The sequence below is a fragment of the Narcine bancroftii genome, unplaced genomic scaffold (assembly GCF_036971445.1).
Source record: "Narcine bancroftii isolate sNarBan1 unplaced genomic scaffold, sNarBan1.hap1 Scaffold_110, whole genome shotgun sequence".
NCBI lineage: Eukaryota > Metazoa > Chordata > Chondrichthyes > Torpediniformes > Narcinidae > Narcine > Narcine bancroftii.
The window spans coordinates 965,619-980,678 of record NW_027211840.1 but is presented as its reverse complement, the minus strand read 5'-3'; the positions used below and the strand labels follow the sequence as shown (position 1 = coordinate 980,678).

The following is a 15,060-nucleotide window of genomic DNA, read 5'->3' as shown; positions in this document are numbered from 1 at the left end:
GGGAAGGGGGTAGGTGTAGAGGATAGGGGTAGGGTTTAGGTTAGGGTTGGGGAATGTGGGTAGAATTAAAAAGGGTCAGGGACGGGTAGAGGTACAGTTAGGTTTAGGGTTAGGTGATGTGGGCTCGGGTTAGGTCGAGGTTTTGTGTTAGGTTTAGAGTTCGGGAAGTGGGCTTGTGTTAGGTTTAGGGGAAGGGGGTAGGAGTAGGAGGTAGAGGTGGGGTGTGAGTTGGGGTTAGGGGAAGGTGGGTAGGATTAGGGTTGGGTTTAGGGGACAGGGTGGAAATAAGAGTTAGGGTTGGGTACGTGGTGTAGTGTTTAAGGGTATCGGTAGTGTTAACCTTAAGGTTAGGGTTTGTTAGGGGTTAGGGTTAGGTTGGGGTGGGGAGCGGGGAAGGCGAGTGGGGCACGGGAAATGCGGAGATGATGGGGGACGGGAATGGGCAGGGGAATGAGGAGGGGTACGGTGTAGAGGAAATGGGAGTTGAATAGAGGAAGGCATTCCTACCCCCTCCCCTCCCCACCCCTTCCGCCACATTATCCCTGCCTCGTCTCCTCCTTCCAGAGGAAGCCGGGCCTCATTCCGGCCAGAACCTTCCTGTGGTTTCAGAGCCTCCGTTTCAGGAAGTGCCTTCGACGCTTGCTGCTGGACAGACATCTTGTCTCTTGATTCATTCTATACCGTTGATATTAAATTTAAAAATGGTTTGGTCTTTTAAAGCTTGAACTCAAAAGGCTGGTCCAGATAGACAACACAGAAACAGGCCATTCGGCCCCACTCTCCTGCTGGCTGTGCTGTTGTAATCTGTCCATATTCCTCTCCATCTTTTCATTCTTAGCTCCCATCCAGCTCATGTTGCCTTGTCAATCTCACGGCCTGTGGGAAGGAGCTATTTCCCTCCCTGGCTTCTCTGCTTTTATTCCTCCATATCTCCTTCCTGATGGCAGGGGGAACAAAGATGCTCTTTGCTGGATATCTGTGAGTCTATTTGCAGAGCACATCCCTGCAAAAAATTCAGGGGTCCCTTGCCTTGAGGTTCTACCCATGTTGCCCCTCCCTCAGTACTCTCTCGTCAGAACACAACTGCACCCTCCTTCCCCTCCTCTCCCAGGTCTCAGTATCCCCCTGACAATTCCAGTCAGCTGCCATGTCTACACCCTGCCCCACCTGCTATCGAATGCCCTGCATCCTCCTCCCCCGTTGGTTTCCTCCTGTTATCAGGCATCAGGATGGACCCCACCCTGTTGAAACTACCCGTATTCTCACTGATCTCTCTGTGCCTCTGCCCTCCATCCAGGGGTCTTGGTTTTCTTGTGGTGATGGTGGAGAACAAAGTACCAACTCAAGGAGATGGGGAGCAGTAAGGAGACCCCCAGTTCCAGGAGACAGGGAGAACCACAGAGATGCCCAACTCTGTCAATCCGGTAGAACCTGGTCATCAGGTGCAAGGAGCTCTTGGTACTGCTGCACGTGAGGCAGGTGTGGCCCATCCCCACACCTCCCAAAACACATTTCCTATTCATGTGGGGGTCCAAAATGGATAGAGTCTGGAGGACCATGTACGTCGTCAATCAATGGGGGCATAACCCTAACCAGCGTGGCTATTGTGTATGGCTGTGCTTGGAAACAAAGTGCAAGGGCACCAAAAGACGCTATGTGCTGAGGTTCTACCTGGCTCAGGTGTTGCGAAAGATTGGTCTGGCCCTGATGCCACACAATGTCCTAGTCAGCAGGACTTTGCCCCATCACCTTCATGGGAATGGTTGCATAGACAAACACTATTGACCACAGGGCCATCAGGCAGTGGTCAGCATGGAATTCCTGCTGACACAGAGACTAGGACTTGATGAGATACTGCGGGGTGGTCCCCTGAGCAGAGCATCCAGAGACAGACATCCAGAACTGCTGGAAGACCAGAATCTCAATGAAAGATGCCCTTTGGTCTGCCTGAAACCCAGATAAGAGAAGCAAACACTTGAAGCCCAAAGCAAAGGGAGGAAGGTTTAGGGACAATATCAGGGGTACTTGTTTTTACACAGAGTTGTGGGTGCCAGGAATGCCTTGCCAGGAGTGGTGATGAAGGATGAAATATTTGCAGCATTTAAAGGCTTCTTGGACACATGAATGAAGGAAACATAGAAGATAGGAGCAGGAGTAGGTCATTCGACCCTTCGAGCCTGCTCCGCCATTCAACGAGATCATGGCTGATCTTAAAGTTCAGTACCCCGTCCCAGCTTTCTCTCCGTAACTTTTAATACCCTTATACTGAAGAAATATATCTAATTCCCTCTTAAATATATTTAATGAACCTGCCTCTACTGCTCTCTATGGCAATGAATTCCACAGATTCACCACCCTCTGGGTAAAAAAATTCCTCCTCATCTCGGTCCTAAATGGTTTGCCTATTATCCTCAAACCATGGCCCCGGGTTCTGGATTTTCCTATCATCGGAAACATCCCATCTGCATCCATTCTGTCCAGTCCTGCCAGAATTTTATATGTCTCTATGAGATCCCCTCTCAATCTTCTCAACACCAGCGAGTACAATTCCAATTTGCGCAATCTTTCCTCATAAGTCATTCCTGCCATTCCAGGTATCAGCCTGGTGAATCACCTCTGCACTCCCTCCATTGCAAGAATGGAGGGTTATGAAGGAGGAAGGGTCTAGTATTTATTTTGCTTGGAATTGATAGGTCAGAACAACATCGAGGTCCGAAGGGCATAGCTGTTCGACGTTAACCTGCTGGTCTTTTAGCACATGGAGATGTGCATGAGGGAACGCTGCCCACCGGCCTATTCCAGAGAAGCACTGAGGCTTGGCGCAGCCAACATGAGGGCGCTGTGGGGAAGGACTCTAATCCTCCGGGTCTTGAGGGGCAGAGACTAAGGGGAACCCCTTCAACCACAGAGTGCAGGGAGTAACCACGAGGTGTCAAAGTGGTAGAATGATGCTAAACAGAGAACAGGTGCAGTGAAAGGAATATAGGCATGCAACACGAGGATGAGGAAAGACATGGAACAGTTGTCCTCTTGGTCAATAATTTTAGAATAAAGTTAATTTTGGGGTGAAAAAGGAAAAAGCCCAAACTCAGTCAACTTTGTTTCATGAGATACATTCTCCAATCCAGGAAAGCTCCTCTGTACCCATTCAAATTGAACCCGAGGAAACTGTGTTCATGGTGGAAACCTCTGCAAACACACAACCGGACCTATGCACAGAGAGACAAATGATACATGTGCAGTCCCTCCCAAAAAAGAAATAAATTCTGTTGAATCAATAGCAGAGTCATGGAGTCTTTGTCTGAGCCGGTCATCCATCATTCTCCATTCTCCCTGCTTGCAGGAAGAATCAGTTTCTGGGCCTGGTGCAACTGGCTCCGATATTCCTCGACTTCTTTCCCGACGACAAGAGCTGCCAAATGCTGTGGGCAGGTGGAAAGGATCCTCGACAACTTTGACAATGAACCCGGTTTATCCCATTGATATTTGGGGTGGGTGGGTTGGGGGGAGAGAGTCCCCATGATCCTATCTGCCACTCGTGGTCCTGCCGATCATTTTAAAAAAATATTTATAAACTTAAAACCACAACAAATTCACACAATGATAATGCTCATCTAATGTGTGGCATCTATAAAAGAAAGAATAAAGAAACCACCCCCCACCCAATCCCCAATATCCTACCCCCTCCCCCTTCTCTCCTCAACAGAAGTGTCTGCTACAGTGGTGACCTCAGCAGGACCCAACCCTTCAGTTGGACTTGAAGTCACGGTCCAGGTGGCTCTTCAGATGGTTTGGTTGAAGCTGTCAACGTTCTGGATGTCGCAGCCACACGTGGGGTTTAAACAGGCCAAGGACCAGTTCCACCTCCAAGAGATCACCGCTGATGACATCCATTACTCCTCCATGATGTTCTTGCTCATCAGGACATGGCAGCAAGGCTCATCGACTTCCGACATCAGCCTCCCGAGCAAGGCAAGAAGGATGTCCTCAAGGGGCTTTTAACCCACACCTTCAGGCCACGCCTTCATCCTCCACCTCATTCTGTTCCTGCTCTCACTGTCGCATGGCCCAGACAGTCATCCCAACATGACTCCCTTTGTTCTATTTCTTTTCAGCTCTCACCAAACTCCCTGGACCCACTTTTCAGGAACTCTTCCCTCTTCCTCCCTATGTCATTGGTATCTCCATATACCACAACCTCTGGCCCACTTTAGGATGTCTTGGACACCAGCAGCAACACCCCAGACACTGGCACCAGGGAGGCACCACCTGGAAAAGGTCCAGGGTCCTAGTCCAACAGTCCTTTTCCTGAGAATCCAGGCAGCAGAGAAATATCAATGGTTGCTCAAAGCAAAATCCTCATTGCGGTGCCCACCAACAAGTTGAGGCACAAAGTTTTGTGGGTCTTTTGGGTTACTGGTGCCAACATATTCCCCATCTCACCCTGCCCCTCCATCTACTGTACAATGTTGCCCAGAAAAAAAAACTCTACGCTTCATTGATGACCTGAACAACAAATGGCTTCTTAAATGGCAAAACACGCTGTTGAACACCACTGCCACTGACCACAAGCACCCCCCAACCCCTCAAAACTGGAAGACCCTTTGAATTATTTGTCTCTGCCATGAAGACAATGGCCTAGTGGAGCCTCGAGCAAAAGAGGCAAGGTCGCCGAGTCCCACACAGCTTCTGGTTCAATTCCCTCCTGGAAGCTGCCTCCCGCGACTCCCCATGTGAGTGTCAGATGCTCGCCTGCTCACCACAGAGAACCAGATGGCAGTTGAGACAGTCACACTCCAGCCACACCTCCCCAACATGTGATGGGTTAAATCTGCGGATGCCACTCACAGCGGACCGAAGAAATAGTACATGGCAGACTGCAGAGAGGCCGGGCCCGAAGGGCTGAGCCACTTGCAAGAACAGATCATGTCCTGCCCGAAAGTGACAGCCTCCCACCTGAATGACCCCGAGAAGAGCTTGGCACCATGGCCTGGGGCAAACCGTTCAACATCCTTAATGCTGGACAGCAGGAAAAAGCTTGGTTTACTGACGGCTCCGGCTGATGGAGGTGCGAAAAACAGCGGTGTAAGGTGGGAGTGCTCCAGCCCACCACAGATAAAGTACTGACACAAGAGGGTGAGGTGGAGGGGAGAGCCAACTGTCCAAGTTGGCAGCTGTGGCACTGATCCGAAAAGGGACAACCAGGCGGGCCCAGGAGCCTCCTTTCCGATTAGTGCCACAGGATTTCTGGACTGTGCCAAACAGCACGTCAGTGTGGATGGGTCGGCGGCAGGAGACAGGGAGGCAGATCCATGGCTGCCTGCTCTGAGGACAACAGCACTGGCAGATCTTCTGAGAGGTGGAACAACAAAAGAATAGTCAGGGTCCACCACGTGGATGGACACCCCTCCAGGAAAACCGCTGAAGCTGACGCGATGCCACTTGGAACTGAGCTGCTCAAATATGCTCTGCCACTATTTTCCGCAAGCAGAGTGACCCCGGAGCCTTGGCAGCATTGGTGCATCATAAATGTGGGCATATGGGGGAACTATGATGGACAAAGGATCTGGGGGTCTCATGATGTTGCAAGAACTGTGATGGCCAAATGCCCTATTTGTCACCAATTAAAACCAAGGGCCACATTCGCTGGGGTTCGGGAGCTGGCCAAGTCTGATAAATTGACCATAACAGGCCTCTCCCCTGCCAAAATAAAAAGTGATATCTTCTCACGATGGTCAGCACATACTCGGATATCTTGCCAGCGGGCCGATCAAGCACCATTTAAGCGTGCTCCATATGTGGAATACCCTATCGGGTAACGTCCGACCAGCAATGGGTGGTGATGCCAAGTATTTGGGGCCACCTGCATATCCCCTACCACCCACAGGCATCCAAGATCAATGAGTGAATGAATGACCTGTTCAAGGTATCGTATGTGACAAGTTGATTGTCAAGTCTTCTCTCCACGAGTGGTTGCAAGTGTATCGATTAATCCGGCGAGTTTGTGTCTGTGTGTGTCTTTTACTCCTCATGCGACTTCACTACATGTCAATAAAAGACAACTGTGTTCAAATTCTCCACCCTTGGGACCCCTCGAATCAGTTTCACACACATAATAATTGGTGCAGTGAGCAGGGTCCTTTGAGTTCCGACTGAACACAGCTGCAGTGGAGATGCTTTGGAATCGGGACAGGAAATCTAGTGCAGGCAGGGAGAACAAGATCTGGTGGTGGACTGACGAGAGTGCAGGGTTGGGGAGCTTGGCAAGCATGCTGGTGGACCACGGCAAATTGGTAGACTGGTCCAAGCTCCAGGATCCACATCTTGAGAAAATAGGTCACCACGTGTGGTCCCACTTCAAGAAGTCGGGGTTCCCAAAATCTAAGGGGAATCAGAGGGTGCCTTTTGGCTGCCAGTGTTTCTCCTGGGAAACCAATGTGAGATCATAGAAAGGAAAGATTTGCAGAGGGCCCAGGAAAATAAGGAGATAAAGGTGGTCCAGCAGTGCTGCTGTGCACTGCAGGAGGCAGCACAGACTCTCCCAACCTGAGCCACTGATGTCGAGATGAGAGGGACAGAGGAAGCCAACAGGCATGCCGATCAAGGTCAGACACCGCCCCCCCCCCCACACCCCCAGTGAGTGAGTTTGTACTGGCCATGGAGTGATTAGCTGAGGCCATTCACCAGGATTCAGGCATTAAAGGTTTCAGAACAGGCCAGGAAGAGCATGAAATCAATTTATTTGCAGAAGTTGTTCTGATATATCTGACAGACCCGACACACTCATTGCCCAAGTTGTGCTCCACCCTGGAGGACTATGGGGAGATCTCTGGGTATAAGTTCTTTTGGGATATGTGCAAAATCATGTCACTTAGGAAGGGGGATTAGAGCCAATGTCAAGAAAATAGTCAACAAATGTGGAGGCAAAATGGAATCAAATATCTAGGAGTTAGAATAGATAACAACGAGTAATTTAGACCAGCTGAATTATTCTCCCCTTGCTTGGGGAAATTGAGGAGGGTTTAAATGGTTGGATGTCCCTGCCCATTACACTAGTGGTGTCACAGAGAGGGGAGGTGTCACAGAGGGGGGAGATGATGACACAGAGGGGGTGATGATGTCACTGCATGGGGCAGCCATAGCTGAGTCGTGCCATGGCACAGCAACACGAGAAAGATGCCTCTCCTGGAAGGGGATTCTGGCTCCCATGTTGGAGTAGGACGCTGTCTCATCCCAGTGACCCTCTGATCAACTGGGTTGTGTTTGGAAGCACCCTGCACCAATGGGTGAGATAAAGAGCCTGTTACAGGCTCCCCTACTGGGACAGAGCCTCCTCTGGCACCATCCTTCAACCAGTGTGGGCGGAGAGAATGGAGGCTGCATTTAATTTCCCGTCTCCCCATCCTGAGTGCAGGGCACTTTATGAGGCCACTGGAGGGGGCTGGGGAGGGGAGAACAATGGCATGTGAGGGGATACAGGGATGGGGTCTGTAGGATTGGAGGGGAGAATGAAGGAACGGTGTTGCACCACAGGGTAATGTAAAGGGAGATTGGATCAGAGGTAGGGGACATAGGGTTGAGCTGGGGGGATGGGGTGCGAGGGGATGGAAAGCACTGGGGAAACCATGGGGGTGGTGTTGGGTGGGGGATAAGAGTGTGGTAGAGGAATCGGGGCAGAGGAGAGTGTGAGGTGTCTGAGGGAGAAGAGAAGTTGCGAGGGGGATGGAAGGTAGACCTTTCAACAGAAATGGGACAGAGCTCCCCCTCCACCTTAATGGGATCTGTCCACTGAGAGACAGGACCACTCCTCCACCCACCCCCAACCCCCCCGGGTTACAAGATCCCTTCCACCCTTGCATACACCCCCACACCCGCCAAACCTGGATAGGATTCTTTCCCCCAGTGGACCTGGATCAAGGTGCTAGAAAGTGTTTCTGCTACGGCGGACCCAGCAGAGTTGAGCGATAAAGCATGGGTCTATCTCCGCCCCACCTGCTCCCTCATCCGACGAGGTCTCGCTTGCATCATGGAAGATCACGGTGTTGCTGAGCTTCTGGGAATGTGGAGGGCTTCTGCTAAACCCGTGGTGGGGTTCAGAGTGCTTCATCTCCCCGGGACGTGCTCTCATGGAGGGAGGGTTGTAGACAAAGTGAACGGCTGCGGAACTGGCCTCAGTCTGAGGAGAGTGATCAAAGAGGGAACTGGGGTGGCAATATTTCTACTGAGAGGCTGGAAAGAACCACCAGAGGACCAATTCTGACATTTTGGTGACCCTTGGAAGGGAGTTAGAGGAAGGGGTGGAGACTAACTTGGACAGCAAGGCTGGGTTGGTAAAAATGACCTGTTGTGTACCCTCTGGGTGTGTAAATGCTGCTGCTTCTGCCCTAGAGAACATGGCAATAAGGTCACAACAGAGGTGGCCACACCGGGTCATGGACCCAACGTCCCCAAGGTGATGTCCTGCACAGATGTTAAAATCATCGACAATGGATCTTTCGGTGTGGTGTACCAGGCAAGGCTGGTGGACTCCGGAGAGCTGATTGCCATCAAGAAGATCTTGCAGGACAAGAGATTCAAGGTGAGGGGGAGGAGCAGTTGTGGGGAAATGGAATATCATGATATTTAACTTTAGGCCTACAGCATGTTCACAGGCCCTTGCAACACATGAGCCCGTTTCACACAATTACACCCAATTGAAAAACACCACAAACACATTTTTGAAGGGTGGGTGGAAAGAGGAGCATCTGACAGAGACCAAAGCAGCCATGGGGTTTGGAAACAGAGAAAGTCACACAAACCCACAACAGCACCCCCACTCCCCACACACAACCACCCACCCTCCCCACCACACACACACACACACACACACACACACACACACACACACACACACACACACACACACACACACACACACACACACACACACCTGGCAAATATCAGAGATTTTCTGCAAATTAATTGTTTAGTAGAAGCTGGGAAAACAATCATAAAAACTGAAGTGATACTTAATTGAACCCCCTGACGAGTCCCCGCTCCAGCGACACGAAAAGTCCCCCCCACCAACTCTCGATGAGTCCCCCACTTCGGCCTCCCTAGGAGTTCCCCACCTCTGACCTCTTGACGAATCTCCTCCCCGCCTCCCCCCTCAACTTGGACAAGTCGCCCCTCAGGGCCCCGACCCATCGCCCAGCCTTGCTGATGTTCCTCTCTCGCCATAGAACCGCAAACTGCAGATCGTGCGAAAGTTGGATCACACCATCATCGTCCCTCTTCTCAACTTCTACTCCTCTGTAGTCAAGGTAAGATCCACCTGCACCCACCCCACCCCCACTCCGATGCATTTCATTTGCTGCTACCTTCCCCATTCCTTCAATCGATCTGTCTCGCTGCAGCCCCTCTGTTGCCTCCATCCTGCCCCTCTGACCAGTGTCGACTCCTTAACGCTGGCTGCCCTGCTCCTCACCCATTAACTCATGACCTCTTGCCATTTCAACTCCAGACAGCAGCAGCCAAGACCACAAGACAAGGTCGCCAAATTCGGCCACTCAGCCCCTCCAGTCTGTTTCCCCAATTCATTTCACGAATGTATTTTCCCCCATAACTCACTTCCCCAGAACCTTTTGGTGCGCTTCCAAATCAACGCCTGCTCTGAATCGTCCCAACAACTCAGCCTCCACATGTTCGACCCCAGCCAACACCCGGCTGCATATATTTCTCATCTCGAAACGTCAATGGTTTTTCTCTCCCGGTGAATCCTTGCCTCACGAGGGAGGTCGGTCAGAGCTGCACATTTTGTGCAGTCTCACCAGAAGCCGAATGATGGGGCAGCGGACGGGTCCACTACGGCCTGTTGACGCTCTGCTCGCTGAGCCCTTGGATTCATGCCATGTTGTGTTAAGCACTGGGGGCATCATGCCTACAGAGAACAGGAGGGGCTTGCACTCCTGTTGGGAGAGGCGCTGGGTGTTGGAGGGTAAATCCAGCTGACAGGTTTGTATTGTGTTCAAGAGAAAGAGGAGGTTTATTTGAATGTGGGTCTGGACTATGTTCCCGAGACGGTTCACTGCATGGCCCAGCACTTCAACAAGGCCAAGCAGCCCATTCCCATGATCTACATCAAGGTGGTTGTGGGTCTGGGTGGTCAAGTTGTCCACTGGGGCAAGCTTGGATGGTGGGGTTGGAGGATATGAAGGAGTTTACTGGCTGAGTCTCGCTGGGGACTGGATATCGATGAAGGGTGCATGAGGGTCTCCATGGGTATTGGTGAGGAGATAAAGGGTAGTGAGGGGAGAGGGGTGGGGAGGATGATGAGGATGGATGTTGATTGGCAGGGAGGGGCCCTTCACCCACCTCCCCTTATCCTCAGGATATAGACCCGGCCAGTGTGGAGGCAGAGTGGGTCATGTTATATAGTTGTGTTGCCAGATGTTCATGTACCAGCTGTAGCAGAGCCTGGCCTACATCCATCCTCAGGGGGTTTGCCATTGAGACATCAAGCCCCAGAAGATGCTGGTAGATCCCGAGATGGCCTTCTTATTGCTCCTTTATTTCGGCAGGTAGATCCACCCGTGTCTGCCCGTTCACCACCTCAACGCGGTCCTGATCCCTCTCCCCAACACGGCCTTGTCCCCTCCCCACCAGCTCTCACCTCTCCCCCACCAGCTCCCTCCCCTCCTCCCTCTCCCAACTTGCCCCTTCCACAGCTTAATAACTTATTCTAAATAAAATTGTGGGGTCTTAGATGGAATTAACAGCCAGAAACCTTTCCTAAAGTGTCAGGTAAGGCGAGATTTTTTCTATGCAGAGAGTTGTGAGAGCTTTGAATGCATCACCGGAGAAAGTGGTAGTGGTTGGTAGAATAGGTACATATAAAAGTCTCTGAGACGAGCATGTCGATGTAAGGGAACAGAATTTTTATATGATAGAGGAATTTGGGGATATGGCGAGAAGGCAGGGTAGGTCGAGTTAGGTCATAAATTAGATCAGCCATGATCGTATTGAATGGCGGAGCAGGCTCGATAGGCCATTTTTGTCCTACTCCTATTCCCACTTCCAATGTTCCTATGGGTGTGGTACAGGTAAAGGTTGTGGAGAACATTTCCAAAGGTCAGGACAGCCTTTATGAGCCAAAGGGCCTGTACTCGGCAGCAATGCTTGATGTTGTAATGGATGCGGAAGCTCTGGGAAGGGGTAAGGGAGGGACTGGCCAGAAAGTCTGCAGATACTGGGGCCGAGGGCAATGCCCAAACATGCTGGGCAAACTCATGGAAAGTTTTGTGAGGAGCAGGTCCTGCTTCACGAGTCAAATTGAGTTTTTCGAGGAGGTGTCAAAGGAAATAGATGAAGGTCAAGGTCTGTATGTGCTGCACGAGGATTTTAGTAAGGTTCTTGACAAGGTCCCCACGGAGGCCTCATTCAGAATGTCTGGAGGCGTGGGATCCATGGAGCCTTGGCTGTGTGGATTCAGAATTGGCTTGTCTGCAGAAAACAGAGGGTAGTAGTAGATGGAACAATGACTAGTGGCGCTCCAAAGGGATCTGCTCTGGGACCCCTGCTCTTTGTGATTTTTATGAATGATGATGGGAGTGGAAGGGTGGGTACGTCAGGGGATGACACAGAGGTAGAGATGTTGTAGACAGTGTAGAAGGTTGTCATAGGTCATCTAGTTTTCAGAGAAGTGACAGATGGAGTTCAATCCTGTAAATCAGATGTACTAAAATAAGCAACTGGTACAGGTTTATTTCCAGAGTCATTTTCAAGGGCACAAATAACAGTTATTCCAAAGAAGGTTGGAGACCCATTAAAAGTAGCTTCATATAGACCAATATCTTCATTGAATGCGGATTACAAGAATGTGTGGGCAGAGCACTTGGTTAATGGCAGGATTATGACCAGTGTGCAGGACAGAGAAATATTTAGATCCTGCTCCATAAATCACTCAAGGTTGCTGTGCAAATTGAGAGGGAGTTTAAGATGGTGTATTGTGTGCTGGCCTTCAGGAGTCATGGGATTGAGTTCAAGAACCGAGAGGTAACGTTGCAGATGTATAAAATTCTCGTCAGACCACACTTGGAATATTGTGTGCATTCCTGGGGCGAGAATACCAGAGGACGTCTAAATAAGGTGAGCTGAGGGAAATTTAGTCAAGACGTGAGGGGTACATTTTATTCACACAGAATGTAGTGGGTGGCTGGAATGCATTGCCGGGGTAGTAGCGGAGGCTAGTCCAAAAAAGGCATGAAAAGGATTTTAATATGGACAGGAATTAAAGAAAAATGGAGGGTATTGGTGTGAGGGAGGGGAGGGTAACATTGTTGTGGGGTAGGTTCAGATGGATCAGCTGAACGGTCTCGACTGATCCATCCATGATTGTCTAGCATCTTGCTGCCATATCGTGGAGAACCAGGGTGTTGCCTGATGGAGACCCGTTGCTCTGAGCTCTGCAGAGAGAGATCGTGGGTTTCGCCAAAACACACTTCCTCAGGTTAAGCAGAGGAAGGGGAAAGGCTCCAGTGTTCAGGGGTAGGGGGGATGATGGGGGAAGGTTTGGGACCCTCCAAAGTCATTGTGATCAGGCCTCAGAGACAATATCTCTATCACCCATATTTCTCTTCCCAGGAGAAGGAGCGATCTCAGAGACAAGACACGAGTCCAGAAGAACCTCGCATCCCAGCTGAACAGAGGACGGACACATCATGATGGCCTGAATCCCTCCTCTTCTTCTCCCTCTGGCCCTGCCAACCCCATTCCCTGCCTTTTCCATGTCCCTTCACCCACTTCCCCTCTTCTTCTCTACCCCTCCCGCTCACCTTCCCCTTCCCTCACACCTATGCCCTAACCCCAGCCCTCCACCCTTCACCTCCCCCTTCCCCTCTCCCCTTCCCTTCCCCTTACCCCCTCCCCTTCCCCTCCCCCTTCCCCTCCCCTAACCCTCCCCCTTCCCCTCCCCTTCTCCTCCTCCCCTTCCCCTCCCCCTTCCCTTTCCCCTTCCTACCCCTAACCTAGGGGAAGGAGGGGGAGGGGAAGGGGGTAGGAGAAAGGGGGTAGTGGAAGGGGGTAAGGGTAGGGGTTGTGGTAAGGGGTAGGGTAGGGGGTAGTGGTAGGGGGTGCGGGTATGGGGAAGGGGTAGGAGGTACGGTTAGGGGAAGTGGGTAGGTTGTAAGGGATAGGGTAGGGGTAGTGGTAGGGGGTGCAGGTATGGGGAAGGGGTAGGAGGTAGGGTTAGGGGAAGGGGGTAGGTTGTAAGGGATAGGGTAGGGGGTAGTTGTAGGGGGTGTGGGTATGGGGAAGGGATAGGTGGTAGGGTTAGGGGAAGGGGGTAGATTGTAAGGGATAGGGGTAGGGTTTAGTTTAGGGTTGGGGAAGTTGGGTAGAGTTAGGGTTAGGAGCAGTGTAGAGGTAGCATTAGGGTTAGTGTTAGGGGACGGGGTAGGGCTATATCTTGGTTTATGGTTAGGTTTATAGTTCGAGGAAGTGGGTTTCTGTTAGGTATGGGGGAAGGGGGTAGGAGCAGTGGGGTAGAGGAGGAGTGAGGTTTTGGGTTAGGGGATGGTGGGTAGCATTAGGGTTGGGGTTAGGGGGCGGCATAGGCGTAGGGATAAAGTTAGGGTTAGTGGACGGGGTGGGGATAGAGTTAGGGGACGTGGAGTGGTGGTAGGGGGTATCGGTAGTGTTAAGGTTAGGTTTAGGATTTTGTTAGGGGTTAGGGTTAGGAGTAGGAGGAAGGGAAGGGGGAGGGGAATGGGGGAGGCGAGCGGGGGATGGGAACTGGGGAAGGGAAGAGGGGAGGGGATGTGGGAGGGGAACGGGCAGTGGAAAGGGGAGGGGAACGGGGTAGAGGAAAGGAGAGGTGAATGGTGGACGGCATCCCTAGCCCCTCCCCTCCCCTTCCCTTCCCCCGCATTTCCTCTGCCTCTCCTCTCCTCCTTCCAGAAGAAGCTGGGCCTCTGTCCGTCCAGAACCTCCCTGTGGTTTCAGAGCCTCCGTTTCAGGAAGTGCCTTCGACGCTTGCTGCTGGACAGACATCTTGTCTCTTGATTCATTCTGTACCGTTGATATTAAATTTAAAAATGTTTGGGTTTTTTAAAGCTTGAACTCAAAAGGCTGGTCCAGATAGACAAAACAGAAACAGGCCCTTCAGCCCCTCTCTCCTGCTAGCTGAGCTGTTGTAATCAGTCCATATTCCTCTCACCCTTTTCATTCTTAGCTCCCATCCAGCTCATGTTGCCTTGTCAATCGCACGGCCTGTGGGAAGAAGCTATTTCCCTCCCTGGCTGCTCTGCTTTTATTCCTCCATATCTCCTTCCTGATGGCAGGGGGACAAAGATGCTCTGAGCTGGATATCTATGAGTCTATTTACAGAGCCCATCCCTGCAAACAATCAGGGGACCGTTGCCTTGAGGTGGCACCCATGTTGCCTCTCCCTCAGCACTCTCAGAACACTACTGCACCCTCCTTCCCCTCCTTTCCCAGGTCTCAGTAACCCGCTGACAATTCCAGTCAGCTGCCATGTCTATACCCTGCCCCACCTAAACTGATGGATCGACCAGTGCCTTCTCCCCTCAAGAGTTCGAGGAATCAAAAATGTGCCATTTAAAATAGAAGAGGAAATAATAGATCCAGCAGGGAGATATGTTATGATAAAATGTCAGATATATTCAGAGCTTTGGAATCTACTTAATATATATTCACCTAACGAAGAAGATCAAAAGTTTATGCAAGATATCTTTTTGAAGGTAGCTAATACGCAAGGGAACATACTAATAGGAGGGGATTTCAATCTGAATTTGGATCCAAATATGGATAAAACGGGGAAAAAAATTAACAGGAAGAACAAAGTAACCAAATTTATAATTAAATCAATGCAAGAAATGAAACTTGTGGACATATGGAGGAAACAAAACCCAAAAGAAAAGGAATACTCATACTACTCGACTAGACATAAAACATACTCAAGGATAGACCTATTCCTGTTATCAGCCCACATACAAGGGAGAGTTAGGAAAACGGAATATAAAGCTAGACTATTATCGGACCACTCACCCCTGTTATTGGCAA

General features: G+C 50.8%; 1 protein-coding gene across 1 annotated transcript; it reads left to right on the top strand.

The window, feature by feature from the left end:
* The first annotated feature begins 7,135 nt into the window (after window positions 1-7,135).
* Window positions 7,136-12,984, top strand: LOC138750246 (glycogen synthase kinase-3 beta-like). The gene is made up of 4 exons (XM_069912366.1): window positions 7,136-7,286; window positions 8,391-8,578; window positions 9,222-9,302; window positions 12,622-12,984. Exons 1-4 carry the CDS (start codon window positions 7,283-7,285, stop codon window positions 12,700-12,702), a joined length of 354 nt encoding a protein of 117 aa, XP_069768467.1. The 5' UTR covers window positions 7,136-7,282; the 3' UTR covers window positions 12,703-12,984.
* The last annotated feature ends 2,076 nt before the right edge of the window (window positions 12,985-15,060 follow it).

Coding starts and splice junctions, on each gene's coding strand:
- LOC138750246 (XM_069912366.1), top strand. Junction 8,579..9,221: donor TGCAGGACAAGAGATTCAAG/GTGAGGGGGAGG, acceptor CTCTCGCCATAG/AACCGCAAACTGCAGATCGT. Junction 9,303..12,621: donor TCTACTCCTCTGTAGTCAAG/GTAAGATCCACC, acceptor TTCTCTTCCCAG/GAGAAGGAGCGATCTCAGAG.